Raw genomic sequence first — 27179 nt, 5'->3', positions numbered from 1 at the left:
ATCCAGTTTGTCGAAATAATGTTCAGAAGAGCTAGTCCTATAAATATATATGCACATGTTTGAGTGATGGTGCAATGGAAATTGGTGTGCATAAAGAGAAACACTCTGCACTGGCATTGAGTGCTGAGAACAATTCACCTTGACTGTTGCCTCCTCTCAGTAGTGTTTAGCCTTTGAACCAGAGTACAGTGTGGCACTGTATACCACTATGATTTTGCACCTTTTGGACAGAGAGGGAGAAAATGACAGGCAAACAGGTATCTTTTCTAGCAGGAATGTTAATTAGATCAGTTGAATCAACCATGAACATTCAAAATAACGACTCTTTAACAGGATGAGGGCTTCACTAACTAGGTCAGCATTTATTACCCATCCCTAATTGCCCTTGAGAAGTTGGTGGTAAGCCACCTTAATCTCAAATGGCACAATTAAAGAGAACTAAATATACTGCAAATAGTTTCCTGTGTTTCGACTTTTTGCAGAAAAAGTCAGCCAGTCAAATCCTCCAGTTTTCAACCTGGATCATCCGCTGCCACCACCTGACCGGTTTCCAGTCCACTTCCATGCTGCTCCGTGATAGCTGTCATCAGTTCACAAATCTCATGATTTATTCTTCCTTCTTGGGAGTCATCTGGCCTCTGTCAAGTGCCCTTCAAGATGACTGGCCATGGTAAGCACTGCTACAGCCAGCACACTCACTACTCTTCAAGTGTTATTCATGAGGTGTGAACAATCAAGAAACAGCAAGTTACCTGTGACGCTTCCGTTCCCGGGAAGTGCTTCGCTTATCCCTGCTTCTGCTTCGTCCTCCTCGACTTCGGCTGCGCTTATCTCTGCTTCGACTTCTCCGTTTTTTGTCCCGGCTTCTGCTTCTGGAAACACTTCGACTTTTCTTCTTGTGCCGTTCCTTTTCTCGTTCTAAAAACGAAGGCCATGAAATTTACAATCAACTCACTGAATGGAAAAAAAACCTGGCATGCTCCAAAAAAGAGAGCAGCTAATCTGATATTGCCTGCTTTACAACATCACCCAAAGGCAGTTCCACTTGTGGGCTGGAATTCTGAATTTGGGTAGCCTCTGCTGGAGGCCAAACTTAATTTAAGTAACAAAATAGCTGATCACACACACAGCAAAATGGAAGATTAGCAAATTTGCAATATCACCCTAGTGCAACACAGTTACTCTTCTAAAGGAAATGGAAAGAAGAACTGTTAGAACACATTTCTGGACAGCATGTAAAAAGTTTCACTTGTCCATTCTCTAGGACTGGCATCTATATTTTAAGTTTGGGGGAAACAAATTAGTCACACCTTCCAGTCGCAGGTCAAACTTGTTCAGAATCTAAGAGTGAAGTTTAACGCCTTGCCCCGTGCTAAGCATTACTGAATCCCCAAAGGAGACCATTTAACCCACTGAGTCTGCACCAGCTCTCCGAGACAGCATCCCACCCAAGTCCCACCTCCCTAACCCCACATATTCACCCTTCTAATTCCCCAATCTACACACCTTGAGATAATAAGGGGTAATTCAGAATGGCCAATTCACCTAACCAGCATACCTTTGGACTGAAAGGAAACCAGGGTGCCCATGGGAAACTCATGGAGACACAGGTGGAACATGCAAACCCCATACAGACAGTCACTCAAGGCTGGAATTGAACATGTGAGCTAACGGTGCTAACCACTGCGCCATCCAATAGTTGTATGAACAGCAGACTCCAAAGTGAGACCATCGTCACCTTGATTAAACACCACCCTAAGAATATAAAGCACACAAGCAAATAAGAATGCATTTCACCGCATTTTACTGAGTTTGGGGTGAGTATATAGCTTTAGAGATGTAAATTTAAGCAGACTGAAAATACTGTGAGCTGCTACCACTCTAAGTATTGCAAGAGGCACTGATTATCAGAATTTTCCAATTCAACAACAGCAAAGTAATCTGAATTCAAATCCAAAGTTGCTCTATTGACAAAGCGAGTCTTATTCTAAAATGAAACAATGTTATACTGGCATCTTATTTTAATGATACCAATATGGTTCTGTCACACTGCTTATTTTCTTTAAATGGGCACCTTTAGAATTTCAAAGCTTAACTTTGTTTTATCTCAATTTTTAAAAAACTCATTTGTGGAACATGGGTGTTGCTGACTGGCCAACATTTATTTCCCATCCCTGGTTGCCCTTGGAGGGCAGTTGAGAGTCAACCACATTGCTGTGGCTCTAGAGTCACATATAGGCAAGACCAGGTGAGGAACGTAGACTTCCTTTCCTAAAGGCCATTACTGAATTCACCCCCACTTGCAACTGTGAAAACTGTTCTCAATTCAGCTCATTAAAACTTTGAAATCATTATAGACTCTAGGCCTGACACCCCCACTTTCAACTGCGAAAAACTGCAGCAAAGCACTGATAAGCAAGTAAAATAAGATAGGCGGCAGATTCAGTAATGTAGAACAGCATAGAGAAAAGAAGCATTTATTAAATGATAAGAATTTAAAATGGGGTAGAAAAATCAGAAAAACCATGAGCACATATATAGTGCATGAGGCAGCAGCACAAGTAGGCAAGGCTACTAAAAAAAATGGAAACCTAGTTTTGTATTTAAAATCATAGCCTAAAGATAAAATAGCAAGAAAGTAACAGTTTAAGACCTTAGTTAGGCTCCATAAGTAATACTGGCTGCCCCAATGCAGGATGATTTAAAAACCATTTAATTATACTGGGATGTTTTAATGGGGGGGGGGTTGTAACAGTTACAAAGACAGACTTAAGACTTTACTCTCACTAATATCAATAGGATTTTCAAAAAAAGAGAGATCTTTAAGGTCTTTTCAAGAGAAATAGATTAGAAAAACTAATATTATGTGTGAGAAGGTAACAAGAGGAAAAAAAAACTTTAGGATTACATAAGCACAGAAACAGACCATTCAGCCCAGTCAGTCTATGTTGGAACTGACACTCCACTAACGCCTCCTCCCAGCTTTCTTCATCAAAAACCACCATTGTAACCATTTATTCCCTTCTTTCGCTTAAACTACTCTGTGGTAGCGAGATCCACTCTATTCTCATCACGCTTTGGGTGAAGAAGTTTACTTGGAATTCTTTGGCTACGTTCCTATATTGATGTCCTCTTGGAATGTTCTTCCCCACAAGTACCTAGCCCATCAAAATCTTTCATACTTTGAAGGAATTTTGAAGTCACTCCTTAGTCTTTTTTTAAAAAAAATCATAAATTGAAGGAAAATGTTTATTTGCACAGAGAATTAGAAGGTACTATCTACGGCCATGAACCTTTGTTAAAGCAGTTCAGAAAATTAAGAATTAGCTGATTGAAAACTAGGGATATTTACAGCAGGGGTTAGGATTAGACTAGGTGGCTCACATGATTAAAACTGCTGGCCAGATTCGAAGGGCCATCCAATCTGCCTCATCACTGTACATTCTATAATTTGTCATTTGTACTGTAAACCAAGCTCATAGTGTAAACAAAGACATGATGGTTGGATTATAGTACTCAAGCTCCCCCCACCACTTGAAACAATACCCAGGCATTTTGTAGCTTTGATGATATTGACAGTAGTGACCGTTCCCATCTTTGAGTCTTATTATTACTGCACTAAATAATAACCCATATGTAGAATATCTTTCAGTCTTTACTCATGGTATTTCTCTTGTCTACTGGTCCACTTTACAGTGTCCCTTCAATCCCCAGGATCAGAGTTTTTGTTGGGGGAGAAGATAAATGAATGAAGAGAAAGATACTTCATGTTCTTTCAACTGCTCTACGCAATTTTTGAATTAACTTCATGCTAGAGTTCTGTGATTAATCAAAGAATGGACCTTGTCTCATGTAGCTGTATGAAACATTATGACTCTATACAACAGAGACAAAACTAAGTGATGATTTGAAATTGGGAGCATCACATGAATGCTCAAAGTTTCACATTTACGTTGCACTTCCATTTTAAGTTGATGATTATTTTCCAAAATAATCCAATTACTGTAGAGAACAGTAGAATGAAATGTCATTGTCAGGTAGGAAATTACACAGAACAGAATTCATTCATAAATATCAGAAGACAGAAGTGTTAATATTCCCACGGGTCCTAAATTTGTATGCCTTGATGATTATTTTCCAAACCTTGCTGGATTCCGGGGAAGTGCCGGAAGATTGGAAAATGGCTAATGTTACGCCGTTGTTTAAGAAGGGTAGCAGGCAAAAAGCAGGGAATTATAGGCCGGTTAGTTTAACGTCTGTTGTAGGTAAATTGCTTGAATCCATAATCAAGGAGAAAATAGCGAGGCATCTTGAGGAGAATTGTTTGATAGAGCAGACGCAGCATTGTTTCGTTAAGGGGAAGTCGTGTCTGACAAATTTATTGGAATTCTCTGAGGATGTGTCTCGTGCGGTGGATAGAGGAGAACCGGTGGATGTGGTGTTTCTTGATTTGCAGAAGGCGTTTCATAAGGTGCTGCACAAGAGGTTGTTACAGAAGGTTAGGGGGCATGGAGTTGGGGATAGGGTGTTAGCGTGGATAGGGGATTGGCTGTCAAATAGGAGGCAGTGAGTGGGGGTCAATGGGTGCTATTCGGATTGGCAGTTGGTGACTAGTAGAATGCTCCAGGGATCGGTGCTGGGGCCTCAGCTATTTACCATTTATATAGATGATCTGGAGGAGGGAACCGAGTGTATGGTGTCGAAACTTGCTGATGACACCAAGATTGGTGGAACGGCAAATTGTGCGGAGGGTGTGGAAAGTCTGCAGAGGGATCTAGATAGGCTGGGCGAATGGGCCAGGAACTGGCAAATGGAATTTAATGTTGGCAAGTGTGAAGTTGTTCACTTTGGTAGGAAGGACTACTACTTACATGGCGAAAAACTGCAGCATGCTACGGTGCAGAGGGACCTTGGGGTCCTCGTGCATGAGTTGCAAAAACCCAGCCTGCAGGTGGTCAGGAAGGCGAATGGGATACTGGCCTTCATAGCGAGGGGGATTGAATATAAAAGTAGGGAGATCTTGCTGCAACTGTACAGGGCACTGGTGAGGCCGCAGCTGGAGTACTGTGTGCAGTTTTGGTCGCTGCACTTACGCAAGGATATTTTGGCCTTGGAGGGAGTGCAGAGGAGGTTCACTAGGCTGATACCGGAGTTGAGGGGGTTGAGCTATGAGGAGAGGCTGAATAAACTAGGCTTGTACTCGTTAGAGTTTAGAAGAATGAGGGGAGATCTCATTGAGACGTATAAGATGATGAATGGGATGGATAGGACAGAGATGGAGAGGCTCTTCCCGCTCAGAAAGGACAGTAGGACTAGAGGGCACAGCCTCAAGATAAGGGGGGGCAGTTTAGAACGGAGTTGAGGAGGAACTTCTTCACTCAAAGGGTGGTGAATCTCTGGAAGTCTCTGCCTGTTGAAGTGGTGGAGGCTGCCTTGCTAAATACATTTAAGACGCGGGTAGATAGGTTTTTGATAGGCAAGGGGATTAGGGGTTATGGGGAGAAGGCGGGAAAGTGGAACTGAGCCACGTCAGATCAGCCATGATCTTACTGAATGGCGGGGCAGGCTCGAAGGGCTAGATGGCCTACTCCTGCTCCTATTTCTTATGTTCTTATGTTAAGTTCTCTCTCATTTAGTTCTACTTTCCCTCCATTAACCAAATTTGGAAATGTCTGAAATCTACAGTCTTCTCCTCTAGCAAGATGCTCAAGCTCTGAACATTGCTAAAAAAGGTGAAAAATAACAGTTGCAAATCTTACGTGAAGCAAATAATTGACTTGGTGACCACCTGTGAAGTTTCTCATAAGAGTCACAAGTTCAGAACAATACTACTATTCAGTTGTTAACATTTGCTTAAAGGGCCTTAATTATTTCCAATGGGACATTAGAGATAAAATAATGCTACATGGCCTCAATTTCTCTAGATTGGTTCCTGGGCTTTTCCCATGATTGCTCAATAACCTCTCTAATTTATCTCAAGATCTGGGAGAAGAATTATTTTTATTTCAAAAATTTGGAGTGCGAAACAAAATACGTAAAAATAGGTTGTCCACCAATTCCTGTAGAGAACAGTGGAATGAAATGTCAGTGTCAGGTGGGAAATTACACAGGACAGAATTCATTCATAAATATCAGAAGACAGAAGTGTTAATATTCCCATGGGTCCTAAATTTGTATGACATTTGCCCACTAAGTCTAATTCTCCATTCACACAAACAAACCTCACCAAAACAACATTCTTAAAAAGTGTGCATCAATGTTGATTTGTTAAATTTACGAGAAAGCAACAGATGTACAAACAGTTCTTCAAGAGAGCTGAGGCTATACAGTTTAGTCCATAATGCCATGCACTGAAAATTCAATATCTATAATCAAGTTTTAAAAATTCTTTGATGGGATGTACGTGTTGAACCATATTGCTGTGGACTTGGATTCACATGTAGGTAGATTGCCTTCCAAGAGACATGAGTAAACCAGCTCTGTTTTTTAGAATAATTGGTGACAGCTTTACGAGTGACATTACTGAGATGATCTTTCAATGTCAAAACTTTTAAATTAAATTTAATTTAAATTCCATCAGCTGGCATGGTGGGATTTAAATCCATGTCCTCTGTGTATTAACCTGGGCCTTTGGAATGCTAGTCCAGTGACATTGCCACTCCACCACTGTAATTTTACCATTGTGAAATTCATCATGTTTGGTATGGCAAGGACTGAGTGAAACCTGGATGTGTTGGCAATTTCTTCAATACACTCCATCTTGTATTGCTTTGTTCAGTAAATGCATAATTTACAGAAGGTAAAAGCTGGTCAAAACTGAATGATTCAAAGAAAGAGTCTTATCACAATGTCTGCATTATTGGACTTCCTACACCTGTTGCCATTTCTCAGCTATCGAAACAGCTGGAGAAACCGCAACAAGTCTTACTAAACAGCAGTACAATACTACATCCTTAGACAAACGGATTCAGAAAATTTGGGGCTTTGCTCAATTAGAAAATAAATCATAGATTGACAAATTCAATTAATAGTCATTAATTCAAATAAAAAAAAATGCAGTTGAACAAGTTCAAAAACTGAATTAACTATTTAGATAGAATTGAAAAACATGGTGAGAGGTTTAAAATATTTGGGTTTGGGAGATGAATACACATCTGCAATTATTTCAGCACTCTCCCAAAGCAAATTGCAGGCATCAATTTACATATTTGAAGTCTTTAAAATACGTATTTACCACATTGCCATACAGACCCAGTTGTCAGTTATCTCACAAATGGTTATACCAGAGAGGAGTTCATAATCCAAGTGAACAGAGTTGTATATGTGCTGTCCTTCAGGCAAGGACTCTGCCTGCTTACATGTGGATAAAGGTACATAAAGCATCGGTGGTATTATTTGGAAAACAGCTAAATCCCTTTTCCTCATGAGCCTTGACCAAAACTCCACCTTCAATCAACATCAAATGCACGAAAAAAGGTCAACAGCTTATGTATAGGACGCAAAATGGCTGCAATGTTTACCTCCAAAATAAGTCACTGCACTTCAAAGATATCCATGATATAAAGCGTTTTGATGAATTTCAACACAATTAATTATATAGGCTGCTGATGCCTTTCTTTCTCTTAAGCATTTAAAAACATTGAAACAGTCTGAACCACACACACATCCAGAAGTTGAACAAGTTACCATGATTTAACAAGTAATGACAAGTGACAAAGTTGAATTCAGCAGTAGGGTTCAAGCAGCCATTCAAATAGAATTTCATCAAATTTACAGCACATAAACAGACCACTCACTCCAACTGGTCTATGCTAGTGTTAATATTCCATACACCTAACAGCATTTAACCCGATTGCCAGGTTTTTATATTTATTTCTCCCTGGTTTCAGCTAGCCTCTTAAAAATGTATTAATGCTAGTCATCTCAACTACTCCATGTGAGAGCATTCCAACCAATTTTCCAGACTAGCATGCGGAACCATTGAATCCACACAGTGCAGGAGGTGGCCATTCGGTCCCAACTCTCCAAAAGAGCACCTCCCCCCACCTCTACTATGGCTAATCCATTTAACCTACACATCTCTGGACATGAAGGGGCAATTTAGTATCACCAGCCCACTTAACGTGCACAACTTTGGACTGCAGGAGGAAATGTATACAAACACAGGAAGAATGTGTAAACTCCACACAGACAAGGCCAGAATTGAGAAATCTTAAATTTGGATTATGCCCAGAATGGCAATATTTCTAACATTTGCACTTTCAAATCTCAAACCTCTTTAGAACGTTAAGGATCTCTATTAGGTTATCCCTCAGCAGATTATTCAATAATGTAACTAAATTCGAGAAAGGATATTGAGGTACGTTGTAGTGCATGCACTGTTACTTTTTTCCTGTTCAGGCAACCAAAACTTTTCAAAGGCACATGGAAATTTGGTCATTATCTTGGAGTCGGAATTAAAATAGTTGAAAGTTAATGTTACACCTAAATAAAGATTCCCTTTGGATAACTACTGACTCCTGGGCACCACAACTCACAAAGGATATATTGCTTTTGGAAGAATTACAGCATAGATTCACCAGGACAATACTCCTTCAGATACCATGCTCAGATGCATTGGCAACTTTGGGCTTCCATGGGATTGGTCCATAATCATGCTTGGCAAAGTATTGCAGTAGTTTGTGATAAGGCTGACAGGAAACTCCTATTCTTATCACCTGCCATCTGGCATATTGGAAGCATCTGCAGACTGATAACCTCTTTAGCCATGCTGGGAACGTAATTTTTTTGGCCATCAAGTCCATCTGCTTGATTTCATTGGTCAGAACATTGAATACAGGAGTTGGGATGTCTTGTTGAAGTTGTACAATACATTGTTAAGGCCACACTTGGAATACTGTGTACAGTTCTGGTCACCCTATTATAGAAAGGATATTATTAAACTAGAAAGCGTGCAGAAAATATTTACTAGGATGCTATGAGGACTTGATAGTTTGAGTTATAAGGAGAGGCTTGATAGGCTGGGACTTTTTTCCCTGGAGCATAGAAGGCTGGCGGTGATCTTATATAGGTCTATAAAATAATGAGGGGCATAGACAAGGTAGATAGTCAATATCTTTTCCCAAAGGTAGGAGCGTCTAAAACTAGAAGGCATAGGTTTAAGGTGAGAGGGGAGAGATACAAAAGTGTCCAGAACGGCAATTTTTCACAGAGGGTGGTGAGTGTCTGGAACAAACTGCCAGAGGTAGTAGTAGAGGCAGGTACAATTTTATCTTTTAAGACGCGTTTAGACAGTTACATGGGTAAGATGGAGGGATATGGGCCAAATGCAGGCAATTGGGACTTGCTTAGGGGGTTTTAAAAAAAGGCAGCATGGACAAGTTGGGCCAAAAGGCCTGTTTCCATGCTGTAAATCTTCATGACTCCATGTATGACTTGAAGCCAGAACTTCTGGCCCACGAACCCACTGCGCCAGACCCCATTCTGACTAGAATGATAACAGAATTAAATTAGCTCTGGTGAAAGTAACTCTTGTTTCTCTCTACAGATGGCACGTTACATGCCGAGTATTTCCAGCATTTTCTGTTTATGCAGTTGCATAGACAAGGTCCAATTCTTTCGAATATAGGAAAATACGGATTGATCGGTTTTAAAAGATTTGAGTGAGAAATTGTATCAAATGTAGGAAATCAAAACAAAGAAGCATAAGTGAGGCTGGCAGGGATGCAGTGGGTTGATACCAAGGAAAATTATACAGATTGTTATCCAAGCATATTAAAGAATTGAAAAACCAACGCTGGTAGATTATGGAATGTGGAGAGATCAAAGAATGGTTACAGCAGAGATGGATGTTGGATGTTTTACCAGATCTCAGCAAGCGCAACTTGGTCTCCCTCCCTTGTCCTTTCCCTGTAGCCATGCCCAACTATTTCTCTTCAATTACTCTTCCAAATCATATTTGAAAGCCAAAATTCAACCTGCCTCCACCATACTCAAGTAGTACATTCCAGGTCCCAAAGAGACACAACCTAGAAGTTTTGCCTCATGTTCCTGTTTGTTCCTTTGTCAATCACCACTGGATCACAACCGTTCGACCATAGTTTCTCCTTACCCACTTTGTCCAGATCTGTCATGATTTAGAACATCTCTAGTAAATCGCCTCTCCATGAAGAGCAACTCTGGCTTCTCTAATCTATTAACATACATGGTTCCGGGAATGAGGGACTTCATTCTCATAAATTTTTGCGCTCACTCCAAAACATTTACTGCTTCATAAAATGTCCAGAATTTAACACAATTTTTCAGTTGAGGCTGAACCAGAGTTTTATAAAGATTCATTACAACTTTCTTACTTTTATACTTATGCCTCTGCTTATGAAGCCCAGGATCTCACATGCCTTTTAAACTGCCTTGCCAGCTTCAATGATTTGCACTCACACCTGCAGGCCCTTCTCTTCTTGGATCATTTTCAGAATTGTATCCTTTATTTTATATTGCCTTGTGCTTCCTACCAAAATTGATAATTTCATGGAGTGTGAAATTTCACCTGCTACATGTCTACCCATTCTACCAGCCTGTCTTAGAGATCTAACAAAAAATGAAAATCGGGGGAAAACTTTCTGCTGGTTGGAGTCACCAAGGAAGATGGCTGTATTGTTAGAGGTCAATCATCTCAGACCCAGGACTTCATTGCAGGAGTTCCTTAGAGTAGTGTCCTAACACAACCATCTTCAGCTGCTTTATCAACGATCTTCCCTCCATCACAAGGTCACAAATGGGGACATCTAGTTATGTTTACACTGTGAAATTGTCTGTGCCCATATGTAGAAAGACCTGGACAGCATTAAGGCCTGCGCTGATAAGTTGAAACCAACATTTGTGCCATATAAATGCCAGGCAATTACTATCTCCAACATTAGTCAATCCAACAGCATTACCACCACTGAATCCCCATTATCAACATCTTGGGGGCTGCCACAGACCAGAGACTGAACTTGACTAGCCATATTAATACTGTGGCTACACGAACAGTCAGGGGCTGGGAATTCTGTGAGAGCAAGGAGCAAAGGAGGACTAAGAGATTGATTAAGGTGGGGAAAATGGAGTACAAAACATAAAAACTGACTTATAAGTTTCTATAGATATGTGAAGAGAAACAGATGGATGAAGACAAATGTCTTTACAGTCAGGAGCAGGAAAAATTATAATGGGGATCAATTAATTGGCTGACAAACTAAATATATACTTTGGTTCTGTCTACACAAAGTAGAACACAAATAACATATCAGACATGTTGGGGAACACAGGGATTAGTGAGAAAGAGGAACGGAAGGAAATCAGTATTAGTAGACTGGGGAAATTGATGAGATTGAAGGCCAATAACTCCCCAGGGCCAAATCATCTACATTCAGAGTACTTAACAAAGTGACCCTAGAAATTATGGGTGCATTGATGGTCATATTCCAAGATTCTATAGGATAGCTAATGTAACCCCTCTATTTAAAAAGGGAGGTAGACTGAAAATAGGAATTATAACCAGTCAGTCTGATGTCAGTAGTGGAGAAATTCTAGAGTCTATTATTAAAGATTTTGTAGCAGGACACTTGGTAAACAGTGGTAGAATTGGACAGTGTCAGCATGGATTTATGAAAGAAAAATCATGTTTGACAAACCTACTGACATTCTTTGAGAATATAATTGATAGACTTCATGAGAGGGAGCCGGTGTATGTAGTTTATTTCAAAAGGCTTTTGACAAAGTCCCACAAGAGAGATTAGCATGTAAAATTAAAGTGCATGGGATTGGGGGTAGTGTATTGAGATGCAGAGAAAGCTAGTTGGCAGACAGTAAACAGAGCAAGAATAAATTTTCATGATCATTTTTCAATAGCAGTGACTAGTGGGGTACCACAGGGATTGGTGCTTGGAGTGTTGCATGAGTGGGCAAATGCACGCCAGATGCAATATAATATGGATAAATCTGAGATGATCTACATTGTTGGCAAAAATAGGAAGACTGATTATCTGAATGGCTATAAACTAAGGAGGGGAATATGCAACAAGATCCGAGTGATCCCACAAACCAGCCACTGAAGATATGCATGCAGCTTCAGCAGGCCGTGAAGAGCCAAATGGTACGTCGGTTTTCATAGCAAGAAGACTGAAGCACAGGAATAGGGATGTCTTACTGCAATTATATAGGGGCTTGGTGAGGCCACACCAGGAATACTGTGCACAGTTTTGGTCTCCTCACTTGAGGAAGGATGTTCTTACTTTAGAGGGAATGCAGAGAAGGTTGACTAGACTGATTCCTGGGATAGTGGGACTAACATACAAAGAGCGATTGAGCCGGTTAGGATTATATTCGCTGGAATTCAGAAGAATGAGGAGGGATCACAATCTTGTAGAAACCTATAAAATTCTAACAGGAGTAGACTGGGTAGATACAGGAAGGATGTTCCCAATGGTGGGGCTGTCCAGAACCAGGGGTCATAGTCCAAGGATGCAGGACAAACCTTTTCAAAATCAAGATGAGGAGAAATTTCTTTACCCACACTGCTAAGCCTGTGGAATTCATTACAACAGAAAGTAGATGATGCCAAAACATTGTTCTGTTTCCAAGGAGAGTTAGATATAGTATGGGGCAAAGGGGATCAAAGGAGCAGTTCTGATCCCCTTATTTAATGAACAATATTATTTTTATCAAGGCAGTTCACAGAAAGTTCACTAGGATGATCCCAGTGCAGAGGGATTCTCGTATGAGGAAACATTAAACAGTTTGGGACTCTCCTGGAATTTATAATAGTGAGAGATCCCATTGAAACATATAGGATTCTTAAGAGGCTTGAGGGTAAATGCTGAAACGATGTTTTTCCTCGTGGGAGAGTCTAGGGCCACAGGACATGGTCTCAGGTTAAAGGGATGCCAATTTAAGTCTGAGATGAGGAGGTATTTCTTCTCTCAGAGGGTTGAGCCTTTGGAACTCCTTGCCACAGAGAGTTGAGGGGGCAAAGTCCTTGTGTATATTTTAAGACTGAGATAGATTTTTGATCAGTAAAAGAATCAAGGATTACAGGGAAAGGGTAGAAAAGTGGACATAAGAAATGTTGTCAGATTAGCCATGATCCTACTGAATGGTAGAACAGGTTCAAGGGGTCAAACGGCCTACTCCTGTCCTTATTTCTTGTGGTGTTTTATTATATTAGGAGGCGGGGAGAGAGATCAGGCATTGAGTTGGATGATCAGATGAATGGTGCCACAGTCTCAAAGGACAGAATGGTTTACCCCATTCTTATTTTTTCTATGATAAACTCACCTCCTGAATCCCCAAATCCATCACCAAGGCACAAGTTAGGAATTTGCCTTAGATGAGTGCAGCTCCAACACCGCTCAGAAAGTTCGACACCATCAAGGGCAAAGCAGCCTGCTTGTTTGACACCGCATCCGCCATCTTACAAATTAATTCCCTCTACCATCGATGCAGTGGCAGCAGTGTTTACCATCTACAAGATGCTCTGTAGCAACTCAAAAAAGCTCTTTGCAAACCCACGACCCCACTGCCCAGGACAAGGACAGTAGAGAGCAGATGCATGGGAACATCATCCATTCCAAGCCACACACCATCTTGACTTGGAACTATATTACTTTCCCTTAACTGTTGCTGGATCAAAATCCTAGAACTTCCCAACAGCATTGTGCATGTATCTATATATACACCATGTGGACTACAGTGGTTCAAGAAAGTGGCTCAAGGAAAATTAAGGGCAATAAATGCTGTCCTAGCCAGTGACACCTACATTCAGTGAAATAATTTTTAAAATATTCTTTTTATTCCACTTACTAATTCTCCTCCACGATACTTCCAAGCTGTTTGAAATTAGAACATAGGAAAACTACAGCACAAACAGGCCCTTCGGCCCACAAGTTGCACTGATCATATCCCTACCTACTAGGCTTATCTATAATCCTGAATCCTATTAAGTCCCATGTACTCATCCAGAAGTCTCTTAAAAGACCATATTGAATTTGCCTCCAACACCACCGACAGCAGCCGATTCACTCATCCACCATCCTGAGTGAAAAATTGTACCCTGTACACCCAAGTTAAAGGTATTAATGTACAATCAAGAAATGTGGCCCTACACAGGCCCCTGGGAAATCCCACTGTTTATCTTCTTCCAGTCACAATTTGTATGCATCACATCAACTGCATTACGTTCATCAATCCTTTCTGTAATCTTATCAGAAAACTTAAACACAATTTGCCTTTAACAATTCCATGCTGCTTTTCCACAGCAAATCCACACTATAAATTCTTTCCATTCTAAACATTTCTCCACCATATAACTGACTGCCCTGCAGTTGCTGTGATTATTGCCACAAACTTCTGATGAAGGACAAGCCATTTGCAATTCTCCAGTCCTCCTCAAAAGGAGGATTGGAAGATTCTGGCCAGTAACTGCAATTTCCACAGTTCCTGCTCTCAGTACTCTCAGGTGCTTGCCATTTAGTCCTACTTATTTATTAAGTAATCAGCCTAATACCACCAAATATTAATTTTAGCCCTCCAGTATATCAGGAACCTCTTCTTTCACTATAACTTTGATCCACATATTTTTCATTGATTAAAAAGGAAAATACAAGAGAGGGGGCTAATTTAGTACCTGCACAGATCCTTTTTTGGGTCTCAAATCAAATCACTTCTTGTTTGACTATTTATACACCTATAGAAGACTTTTGGATTCCATCTTATGGTATCTGCAAGTCTCTTCTCATATTCTCCCTTTTTAATCTTTAACTTTTGCCTCTAAACTTTCTATATTCAGCCTGGTTATTACTTATAATTAACCAAATTTCTTCCATACACACCCTGTTTCTGCTTCATCTTATTCCCCATCTCTATACAGGGACTTCTGACATTGAACTGATGACATAAGGTCATCAACCCAAAATGCTTATACCATTTCTCTCCCCACAGACACTGCCTCCTGTATATTTCCAGAATTTTCAGTTTTAATTTCAGACTTCCAGCATCAGCAATAATTTTTGTAAAATAATAACTTTCTCTTTGTTCTGTTACAACTTTGCTGGCCAACCTTTGATTCCAGATATACAGAACTTTCTTCCTGAAAAGTCACGTGAAAGAAGAATCTTTTAATATTTTTAAGGTAGAGGGGAATAGATTCTTGTGAAAGTGGGGTGATAAGCTACTTAGGGTAGGCAGGATGCAGATTTGAGATCACTATCAGATCAGCCATAATCTTATGACATGGAGCAGGCTTGTGGAGCTAAATAGCCTACTCCAGCGCCTTGTAACTGAATGGCGAGACAAGACTATAGGTCTAGGCAAAATACTGTGGATGCTGGAATTTGAATGAAGAACAGAAAATGCTGGAAAATCTTTGCAGGTCTGACAGCTGTTAGACCTGCTGAGATTTCCCAGCAAGACTGTAGGTCCACTTCTTCTGATCAGAGATACAGGTCAGACACATTTACAACAATGGGGAAAACCAGACTGGGGGCGGGTGGAAGAAGAGGATAAGAAACCAAATGAATGGGCAGGCCGGGAGGGCGGGGCAGATTGGAAGGGGCGGGTGGAGGAGCCGAATACTCTCTCTTGGTCACAGCCAGCGGCGCCGGACAGGTGCGGGCTCCGAGCATGCGCAGTGCCCTCCTTTCTCCCCTCCCCCTCCGTCTCGACGGCCGGGGCCACGAGTTTTAATTAAACTCCGACATGCAGACAGCCCGAACCCGATTTAAAAAAAACAAACCAACGGAAGCCTGTTTCCGCAGGCCGACTCACCTTGCCGGTTCTCGTGCAACTGTTTCTCGAATTCGTCAAAATCTGACATTTGTGTCTGTCTAATCTCAACGCTTTTTAAAAAGGAAATAACGGAAATTTAAAAAAAGGTGTTTATTGTTTTCCCGACGGTGCCTTCATTCGGTGTTGAGGAGCGGCCGACAAGGCCGCGACTCGATCTCTCACACACACAATGGCCGCTTCACCCAGCGCCTCGCGCTTGCATCTCCCCGACTGGGCTTCTGACTGACAGCGCGTCCGGCCAATCCCCACCCACCCCGGGCTCCGTCCGGCCAATCCCCGCCCATCTCGGACCCACCACCTCCCAGACCGACCAATGGCTGCAGCGCGAGGGCGGGACTTCGGCTGGAACGGCGCACGCGGAGGGACAAACCGCCACTGAGATCTCACACCATCATCCCCTTGTACCTTCCACCTCATCTCCACATATCTTCCACTTATACCAGTTGGAAACGTCGCCTTATACCTTCACGCTCATCTCCTCACGCCTTCCACTTACACCAGCTGGAAACCCTCATCCCCTCACATCCTCCACTTCCACCAGCTGGAAACCCTCATCCCCTCACATCCTCCACTTCCACCAGCTGGAAACCCTCATCCCCTCACATCCTCCACTTCCACCGGCTGGAAACCCTCATCCCCTCACATCCTCCACTTCCACCGGCTGGAAACCCTCATCCCCTCACATCCTCCACTTCCACCGGCTGGAAACCCTCATCCCCTCACATCCTCCACTTCCACCAGCTGGAAACTCTCATCCCCTCACATCCTCCACTTCCACCAGCTGGAAACTCTCATCCCCTCAGATCTCCACTTACACCAGCTGGAAACTCTCATCCCCTCACATTGCTTACACCAGCTGGAAACCCTCATTCCCTCACATCCTCCATTTACACCAGCTGGAAACATCCTCTTATACCCTCCGCCTCATTCCCTCACACCTTCCATCTACACCAGCTGAAAACCCTCATCCCTCACGTCCTCCATTTACACCAGCTGGAAACTCTCATCCCCTCACACCCTCCACTTACACCAGTTGGAAACCCTCATCCCCTTATACCCTTCACCTTCATCTTACACCTCATCTCCTCACATCCTCCACTTACACCAGCTGGAAACCCTCATCTCCTCACACCCTTCACTTACACCAGCTAGAAAGCCTCATCTTCTTATATTTTCCACTGTCATCCTCTCACACCCTCCATTTTCAGCAACTGGAAGCCCTCATCCCTTTATACCCTCCATCCTCACCCCCTCCATTTACACCAGCAGGTGGTCAGGAAGGCGAATGGGATGCTGGCCTTCATAGCAAGGGGGATTGAATATAAAAGTAGGGAGGTCTTGCTGCAGCTGTATAGGGCATTGGTGAGGCCGCAGCTGGAGTACTGTGTGCAGTTTTGGGCGCCGCACCTGCGCAAGGATATTTTGGCCCTGGAGGGAGTGCAGAGGAGGTTTACTAGGCTGATACCGGAGTTGAGGGGGTTGAGCTATGAGGAGAGGCTGAATAAACTAGGCTTGTACTCGCTAGAGTTTAGAAGAATGAGGGGAGATCTCATTGAGACGTATAAGATGATGAATGGGATGGATAGGATAGAGGTGGAGAGACTCTTCCCGCTCAAAAAAGACAGTAGGACTAGGGGGCACAGCCTCAAGATAAAGGGGAGGCGGTTTAGAACGGAGTTGAGGAGGAACTTCTTCACTCAAAGGGTGGTGAATCTCTGGAATTCTCTGCCCGTTGAAGTGGTGGAGGCTGCCTCGCTAAATATTTTTAAGAAGCGGGTTGATGGGTTTTTGATAAGAGAGGGGATTAAGGGTTATGGGGAGAGGGCGGGAAAGTGGAACTGAGCCACAACAGATCAGCCATGATCTTATTGAATGGCGGGGCAGGCTCGAAGGGCTAGATGGCCTACTCCTGCTCCTATTTCTTATGTTCTTATGTTCTTATGAAATCCTCATCCCTTTATACGCACCCTCATCCCCTCACATCCTCCAGTCACAGCAGCTGGAAACCCTCATCCCCTTCTACCCTCCACCCTCATCCCCTCCATTTACAGCAGCTGGAAACCCTCCTCCCTTTACACCCTCATCCCCTCACATTCGCCACTCACACCACTTGGAAAACCTCAATCTCTCATCCTCTCGCATCCTCTATTCACACCACCTTCAACCCCTCATCCCCTCACATCCTACACACACACACGTGTTTTGTGTATATATAGGTTTATAGCAATAATTAAATCCTCCAAGTTACATCCAGTAAGATGCAAAGTTTTAAAATTTGTTTATTTTCCCCCATGTTTGTAGTAATTTGCATTTCCATAGTTCATCTGTTCTCTCTTAGCCATTCCCTAAGGATGGAGGATGAATTAATTCCGCTCTGGTTCAATGAATTCTGAAATAGAGAGGCACAGAGATATACAGTACGGCAACAGGCCCTTCAGCCCAATTCACCCATATTGACCAGATTTCCTAAATTGAACTGGTCCCATTTACTTGCGTTTGGTTGATCAGTGCGTGGTCTGCCATCTCTGCTGCATGCGGGGCAGATGGTCCTGAAGGGTCGGGCAGATGAGGTATTTGGAAGTTTGTGCTCTGATACCTCGACTTGCATGATTCCAACAACATCTTGATGTGTTCAGTGCCTTGTCAAGTAAACCTATATTTTGGCTGGTCACAAGCCAGGGACTCCCGTCAATCAACAGTTATACTTTGAGGACATCGCTAAGGAATTTCCACTGTACTCCTGGGAGTATCTTGCCATGACTGAAGTAGAGCAGTTACTTTGTAACTAAATGGAATAAAAGGAATAGAATATAAAGGTAAGGAAGTATTGCTGCAACTATACAAGGCATTGGTGAGGCTGCACCCTGGAGCATTGTGCAGTTTTGATCCCTATATTTGAGGAAGGATGTGGTGGCATTGGAGGCAGTTCAGAGGAGGTTCACTAGATTGATTCCAGAGATGAGGGGTTTGTCATGTAAAGAGAAATTGAACAGTTTAGTCCAATACTCTCTAGAATTTAGAAGAATGAGGGGAGATCAAATTGAGGTATTCCAAGATGATGAAAGGTATGGATAAAGTAGACTTGGAGTGGATGCTTCTGCTCATGGGACATTCTAGGACAAGAGGTCATAGTCTTACGATAAGGGGTAGCAAATTTAAAACAGAATTGAGGAGAAACTACTTCTCCCAGAGGGTTGTGAATCGGTGGAATTTACTACCCCAAAGTGCAGTGAATGTTGGGACAGTGAGTAAATTTAAGAAGTTAAATGGATTTTTAATTGGTAATGGGTTGAAAGGTTATGGGGGGGAAGACAGGAAAATGGGATGAGGAGCTTATGGGATGAGGATCAAATGGTGGAGTGGGCTCATTTAGTTTAATTTATTCTTTAACTTTGTGCATTTGTATGTAGAGCTTTTATTTGGGCCACATGTTCTAACCTGTCCCTCAGCACTGATGCTTCATTCACCTGTTTACTACTATTTGCGATTAACCTCTGTAGATTCCTTGTCAGCCAATGAGCTCACCGCTTTCCCGTGATGTCACTTTTCAGTTTTCTGATTTGTTTTAGTTCAGTCGATGCTGTTCATCTCCCCAGATTCATCACCCCCTGCCCCCCCCTCTCCAAGGTCCAGCTTCCCCAGGTCTCCACACGCGCCCCCCCCGACGGTCCACCATTTCTCTCCCCCAGGTCTGTTCCCCCTTTCCAGGTTCCTACCACCCCCCCAACCCCCTGCCAGGTTGACACCCCTCCCAGGTCCACACCCCCTCACTTCTGAGGTCCACCCCCACCCCCCCAGTCCCTCCCCCTCAAAGGTCTACCCTCTCCCCACTACGTCCACCTCCCCCAGGTCCAACCCTTAGGTTCAATCCTATATTAACTCTTAGACTGAGACTGAACCAGGGAAATCTTTCTCTCCACCATCTCAAATCCCCACCCTCCCAACTCTCTATCCTTCCTCCCTGGGAATGAACTTGGGAATAAATCCTTCCTCCCTTCATCTCCCTACATCCCCTCCAATCTTACTCCCATCCTGCAACTGTCTATCCTCCTCACTCCATCCCTTCCTCCAAACTCAAATCTTTCATTCCCTCCCTCCCGTCTCAAGAACAGCTTCTTCCTTGCTGTCGTCAGACTTTTGAATGGACCTACTTTGCATTAGGTTGATTCTTCAGTACAGCCTAGCTATGACTGTAACACTACATTCTGTACTCCTTTATATATGGTATCCTTTGTCTGTATAGCATGCAAGAAACAATACTTTTCACTGTATGTTAATACATGTGACAAATCAAATCAAATCGAAAATCAAATCCAACCTCTGTTCCAGTCTCAGCCTCACACCACCTGGATCCCGTCTTGACACTTTGGGCCTGGATCTCCCAGTCTCAATGCTCTAAGTCTGAGCCTGAACTCCCATTTTGATCCTGGTCTAGATCCCTATCTGGGACCGGGACTGGACCCGGTCTGAAGCTCCAATCTCAGTATTGTTGGTCTTGGGAAGTCGCCATGTTGTAGATGTAATGCTGAAGAGCGATGTGCCCGATCCACTACCAGTGGTATGTCAAAGCTCCCCCTGTTCCACACCCATCTTTAAATTAGTATCAGACTCTGTGGTTGATAAAACATCAGGCCCTATTTCATTCTGATAGTGTTTGCCTCTTGGTTTAGGTATTTCTAAGGTATGTTGAGCATCGGAATAAACCCCAAAACACTGATATTCAAAAAGCTGAATCTTTAACCCAATACCAGTAATTTTTATAGGGATAGATCACAGAAATTGTGGGAGCTGTCTATGATCATGTCTTACTCCATTCACATCGTGTGACCTTTACCAAATGTTATAATTTTATGGGTGGTGCAGGAATCGAAAGTCCTGGAGTTGTATTTATATAAATTTTTAAGATTGCAGGACAAGACGAGAAGGTTATTAAACATGCAAAAAGGACCCTTGGGTTATTAACAGAGGAATAGAGTACAAAAGCAAGAAAATTACGCTGAACATTTACAAACTTTGGACAGCTCGGCCCAGCACGGTATCCTGGACAGACAACAAACCCTTGGCTTTGCCTGAGACTGAAGGAAACTGCATGTGATCAAAGTTTCCACTTTTATCTTGAGTATCAGCTGGAGTATTGCGGATAACACCCTTTTGGACGGATGTCAAAACTTTGGAGAGGGTGCAGAAGAGTTTTACTGGTGCGGTGAAATAAGGATGAGCGACTTCAGTTATGTGCAGAGACCAGGGAGGCTGACTCATTTTCCTTAGAACAGAGAAATTTTAGGAGGAGATTTGACCAAGTTATCCAACATCATGAATGGTTTTGAAAGAGTGAATGAGGAACTGTTACCCCGGGTTGACAGCCAGAGGACACAGAGTTAAAGTGATAGGAAAAGAGCTAGAGGCAAAATGTGGGAACTTTTTTTTACACGGTGAGTTAGTATAGTCTGGAATGCACTGCCTGAAAAAGCAGTTGGGAGTAGAGTCAGAGGTACCATTCAATAGAGAACTGATTAAAAACATGAAGAGTAAAGAATGACTGATTCTGGGGAAGTGTAGGGGTTGTGGGATTAATTGGAAAGTTCTACCAAATAACCCATGCAGGCACAATGGGCCATATGACCATTTTCTGTGCTGTATCATTCAATTCTGTAATTCCTTGTCTTCCATCTTTCGGGAATGTCTCCACCTCAGTGCCTTATGCTGACCAATTGGAAGAATCAGATCATTTTAGATATTTTGTTCTATGAAGCAAGAAGTTCTTTACTCTGAGACTGCTTGGAAAAGGGGAAGCAGTAAACCGTTGTTGGGTCATGTAGCTGATATACTGTACAGAGGCTTGCATGTTCATTAGTAACATGTAGCTGTTTCTGGCTTGGATATTATTAGAATGACATTAGTTGGATCACATGACACTCAGAGAGGGAGAAACCAAGGGTGGTATTTGGGAAAGGATTCAACCCAGCTGTGTTGAAATGACTGGCTCAGCTTTTAGCTATTAAAACACTTTCTGAGAACTCATTTGGTGCGCGGCTCACCAGAAGGTGTGAAGGATGAAGCTTTGAATGTGGACAGACAAAGGTTTTTAGCTGACACACTTGGGATTATTAGCTTGGTCTGGAACAACATACAAAGCCCTCTGATTATCTTTTTTTACACTTGGATCAGCTTTAACTGTAAGTGAATCTCTCAATTCAAAGTGGTTTTAAAACATACTGTATACTTGTAGGTCTGATGAATGATTTGATTAGATTCAAAATAGTTCTAATTCAAAAATGACATAAGGAATTGTTCTGCTGTTTTCTAAGAAAAATCTCTTTATAGTTTAGGGAAAAATGATCGACTATTTGACAGAGATTAGAGGGATTAAATATACATATCAGACTTAAAAATTGCAACTGGACACTTGTTTAGCCAGTGAAGCAGAACAGGGGCATGTTACAGATAACCAAACTCTAAAATCATTGCTATGTAACACATTTATCTAGCACAGGATAACTCTGATAAAGAAAGAATATTCTTGCATTTACGTAGCACTTTACTCAACCTCATGATGTCCCAATTATTTAGTGCTTTTGAAGTATAGAGTTGCTTTTGCATTGTAAGGAAAATAGCTAGCTAACTTGTGATCAGTGAGTTGCTGCAAGCAGCAATAAGAAGGGAGCTGGTGCTGTGTTGGTACTGTCACTAGACTAGTAAACCTGGGTAATCCTGTGGGGATCTGAAATCCCACATGGCAGATGGTGAAATTTGACTTCAGCTTTAAAAAAAAGCAATAAAAAGAGTGATTGTGGTGTGTGGTATTGTCACTAGATTAGTAACTCAGAAACTTATGGTAATCCTCTGAGGGCTTGAGTTCAAATCCTGCCATGACCGATGGTGAAATTTAACTTCAGTTTTTTAAAAATTTGGAATTGCAAGCCAAGGCCTCCACACATTCCAAAATCTCTGTTTAATTATATCATTCTTTGCAAGTTTTGGGTTTCAGGCTCACTTAGAAGTTCAGTTCTCTAAGTTGAGACTCTTTGCAGGATTAAAGGAGTTTTGCATTGTTGAATGTACAGTCCTCTGGATATTAAACATAGGTCCCCTCGGCCTTTTGGCTAAGATCAAGTGTAGTATCGACATGCTGCACTTGGTTGAAGTCATTAGGTTACATTTCAGCTTCATTTGAAGCAATTTTTTAAAGTGGCATCTCGGCCTTTTGGCTAAGATGCAAATAAGATCAAGCCCTGGAGGAGGAGCTACACCTACTCCAATCAGCTTGGATCATGTAGATCAAGCCCAAGACAGGAGGTGAGAGCCCTGTCTTGTCAGCTTGGATCGGGAATGTCCCAACTTGTTGGGACTCTGAATTGGGTTTAATTTGACTTGATTGGATTGGAATAAAGTTTAAAAAAAAATAGGTCCCCATTAAAGATCCCGTGGCATTGTTTTGTAGCTTCTTCTCTCAACCAACACAAATTAAATAGTCATTTTCTTTGTGATTCTTGATGTATGCAAAATGGTTGCCTTCTGGAACTACATGCAGCAGTCACTGCATTGCTAAGTAACTCATCACAATCAGATGATTCTGGATGATGTGCTATTTAACTACAAATCCTTATTCTTTTTTAATTGAGAACAGCTGGTAATACAAAAAAATCTCTAATAACCTCACAGAGCATAACTCTACAATCTGTGCACCTATTTAATCCCCATTTAATCATCAGTGAAGCGGCGTTGGTTTGACTTAAATGGGCTACTGTTGCCACAGGTGCAATCTTTCTGTACTGGTATTTACACTGGACTGTACCAGTAACTTGGGTATCTCGTCCAGGATCATAACACAGACAGCAGATTCCTAAACCAATTGTTCAACTCGGTTATGGCAAGGGACTCTCAAGGGAAACATTTTAGGGATGTTCTCAAAGCATTCCTGAGGAGATCAAACCTACCCACTGGCTCATGGGTGGCCCTGGCTTGTGACCAAACAAACTGGAGAATGTTCGTCAGGAAAGTACCGAATACATCAAGAGGTTTTAGTGGGAACATGCAGAGACAAAGTCGACGCATCAGAAAGAGCACTCAAATCTCCAAACAACTCATCCATTTGACCCTTCAAATACCACCTGCCCTACATGTGTCAGAGTCTGCAAATCATATGTTAGATTTATCAAACATCTCAGAATCCATCAAACTAGAATGGAAGCAAGTCACCCTCGATGCTGAGGGACTGCGTAAGAAGACAGATTATGTGTGTAAGGCTCATTAAAACCAAGTGCCCTTATTTCCACTGCCATAATATTGCCCTTGGCTCAACCAACTGCTGACGATACTGCTCCAATAATCTCTTGGCTGATTTCCTAGCATTCATCCACTATAAACTTGAATGTATCCAAGCCTTGTATCAAGTCCCATTATCCTTTGCTTTCCTACCTAGGCTGGTTCACCAATGCCTTGATTTTAAAATTCTCATTCTCATGTTCAAATCCCTCCATGGCCCTGCTCACATTTGCCTGTATAACGTTCTGCAGTCCTATAATCCTCCAGGAACTTGCATTCCTCTAACTTCAACCTGTTGTGCATCTCCATTCCTTCTCCTGTCTGTCCTCTGGAATTTTGTCCATCCGATTCCAATCCTCTTCCCACACATAATGGTGCACTAAGGCAGACTTTCATCTTTTTCCATAGCTAGTAATTCCCAGAACTGGTTGTAGACTGTCACCAAGGGCTTACAATTTGAGGAAGCCACTCCACATCAAGTGTGGCTGACCATGTGTCTCTCCCACTTTTATCACTCGCCATCGGCATGTAAGAAGGAATTACAGATTGATGCTCTCAATCTGTTTGGCAGCTTTATGAATGCATCTTCCATGGTCTCCAAGCCCTGGAATGGGACTCGAACCCAAAGCTTCCAGCTCAGAAGCAGGAACTAATCGGCCTATAGAACATAGAACGCTACCCATTGCATCACAAGAGCTCCAAATTTTGTCCATAATTGTCTGTAATTCACCAACTCTTTTTCTTCCTTACAACCAACTTCCCCAATCAAGCTTGTGGTCACTTGCCTCCCTTGGTTCAGTGTCAAATTCCATCTGCTTCTTGCTATATAAATGCAAGTTGTTGTTGATTTTACTCCAGTAATTTTGAAACCCCCATACCCTGACTTGAGAGCTTGGGCATAAATTCAGATGCTCAGTGTTTATTAACAAAGAGAATCCTGAAAGGGAGCCCTGATTTTAAAATCCAGTTTTTTTTTGTTGGGTAGCCTTTTCTTGGAACAGGTCCACGTAGCTGTTTGTGCTTACATTTTCTTACCCTACATTCATTATTCTCATGTTGGAACCTGAGTGAAATGTGACGTCAAGTGACAGTCTATGAAAATGTAATCCAGTTGTTTCATTATGAAATTATAAATTCCCCTGTAAGAACCTATAGATTATAGACCAAGTTGAATGTTCCTCCAAAGAGCAAAGAACAGTACAGCACAGGAACAGGCCCTTCGGCCCACCAAGTCTAGTGAACTGGAGCAGCAACAATAATTGCTCCCTCAACGTCAACAAAACGAAGGAGATTGTCATCAACTTCCGGAAGCATAAAGGAGAGCATGTCTTTGCCTACACCAATGGGGACGAAGTAGAAAGGGTCAAGAGCTTTAATTTTTTAGGTATCCAGTTCACCAACAACTTCTCCTGCCTGCCTGCACCCCCGCACCCCCCGGCACTCCCCAGCACTATAGTTAAGAAAGCCAACCAACAGCTCTATTTTCTCAGAAGACTAAGGAAATCTGGCATGTCAGCTATGACTTTCACCAACTTGTACAGATGCACCATAGAAAGCATTCTTTCTGGTTGTATCACAGCTTGGTATGGCTCCTACTCTGCCCAAGACCGCAAGGAACTACAAAAGGTCGTGGATGTCGCTCAATCGATCGTGCAAACCAGCCTCCCATCCATTGTCTACACTTACCACTACCTCGGAAAAGCAGCCAGCATAATTAAGGATACCACACACTCCGGACATTCTCTCTTCCACCTCCCATTGGGAAAAAGATACAAAAGTCTGAGGTCAACCAACTCAAAAACAGCTGCTGTCAGACTTTTGAAAGGACCTACCTTGCATTAAGTTGATCTTTCTCTACACCCTAGCTATGTAACACTACATTCTGCCCTCGTTTCCTTCTCTATGAACGGTATGTTTTGTCTGTATAGCACGCAAGAAACAATACTTTTCACTGTATATTAATAAATGTGACAATAATAAATCAAATCAAATGTGTTGACACAGATGCCTCTCTAATCTAATAGTTTCTTGATTCCCTCTATTTCCTGCCTATTCATGAATCTATCCAGATGCCGCTTTAACATTGTTATAGAATCTGTTTCCACCATCTCCTGCGGCAGCGCATGCCAGGCATTCATCACAGACTGTGTGAAAAATGTTTCCCTTCAATCTCTTTGAAACTTTCCACCTCTTACTTTCAACCTATGCCTCTGAGCAATTGACCCTTCTATCCTGGGAAAAAGACTCTGACTATCCACTCTATCCAAGCCTGCTATAATTTTATAAATCTCTATCAGGCCCCCACCTCATCCTTCGCACTCTAATGAAAACAATCCAAGTTTGTTCAACCTTTCTTCATAGTCCATGTCCTCCAAACCAGGCAACATTCTGGTAAATCTCTTCTGCACCCTTTCCAATGCATCAATATCCTTCCAGTTCTGTGGCAAACAGAAGTGTACACAATACTCCAAATGTAGCCTAGTCAAAGTCTTACACAGCTGCAACATGATGGTTCAATTCCTATACTCAATGCCCCGACCGATGAAGGCCAGCACGCCACATATCTTCTTAACCACCTTGTCCGCCTGAGCTGCCACCTTCAGAGAACTGTGGATCTGCACGCCTAGATCCCTCTGTATACTAATATATCAAAGGGATCTATCATTTACTGTATACTTTCCTTCTCCCTCCTTTGGTTCCTTAGGATGTACTGTGTGAAGAAATATTTTCTCGATCCGTGTGGGCGACACAATAATTAGCACCGCTACCTCACAGCGCCAGAGACCCAAGTTCAATTCCCAGCCTAGGGTGACTGTCTGTGTGGTGTTTGCATGTTCTCCTTGCGTCTGCATGGGTTTCTTCCTACAACCCAAAGATGTGCAGATTAGGTGGATTGCCCATGGTGAATGCACAGGATTGCAGAGATTTGGCAGAGGGATGAATCTGGGAGGGATGCTCTTTTGGAGACTCGGTGCAAACTCGGTAGGCCGGTTGGCCTCTTTCTGTACTGTAGGGATTCTATGATTATGTGGTTCTAAGAAGTGAAAAATCACTTGCAATTCACAGACTGTCTTTGCTGAAATATTTTGTAT

At 42.3% G+C, this 27179-nt stretch overlaps 2 protein-coding genes across 3 annotated transcripts in view; one reads left to right on the top strand and one right to left on the bottom strand.

The window, feature by feature from the left end:
* The window catches only part of LOC145356394 (splicing factor U2AF 65 kDa subunit-like), a 45458-nt gene extending 29432 nt beyond the window's left edge, over window positions 1–16026 (bottom strand). The window contains exons 1-2 of the mRNA XM_080209084.1: window positions 15802–16026; window positions 753–918 (exon numbers count right to left, since the gene is read on the bottom strand). Of these exons, the coding sequence (XP_080065210.1) occupies window positions 753–918; window positions 15802–15850 (215 nt within the window). The 5' untranslated portion in view covers window positions 15851–16026. The remainder of the gene's footprint in view (window positions 1–752; window positions 919–15801) is intronic.
* Window positions 16027–21778: 5752 nt separating this feature from the next.
* The window catches only part of dhrs7cb (dehydrogenase/reductase (SDR family) member 7Cb), a 36977-nt gene continuing 31576 nt past the window's right edge, over window positions 21779–27179 (top strand). Inside the window, exon 1 of one of the 2 annotated variants that reach the window (XM_080209082.1) lies at window positions 21779–21998. The gene's annotated coding sequence lies outside the window, so the exon portion shown is untranslated. Of the gene's footprint in view, window positions 21999–26806; window positions 26896–27179 lie in introns of those variants that run through there. The other variant, XM_080209083.1, reaches the window with a different exon arrangement.

This window comes from Carcharhinus amblyrhynchos, chromosome 21 (genome assembly GCF_965287045.1).
Source record: "Carcharhinus amblyrhynchos chromosome 21, sCarAmb.v2.hapA, whole genome shotgun sequence".
Taxonomy (NCBI): domain Eukaryota; kingdom Metazoa; phylum Chordata; class Chondrichthyes; order Carcharhiniformes; family Carcharhinidae; genus Carcharhinus; species Carcharhinus amblyrhynchos.
This window is presented reverse-complemented; position numbering and strand designations above follow the sequence as displayed.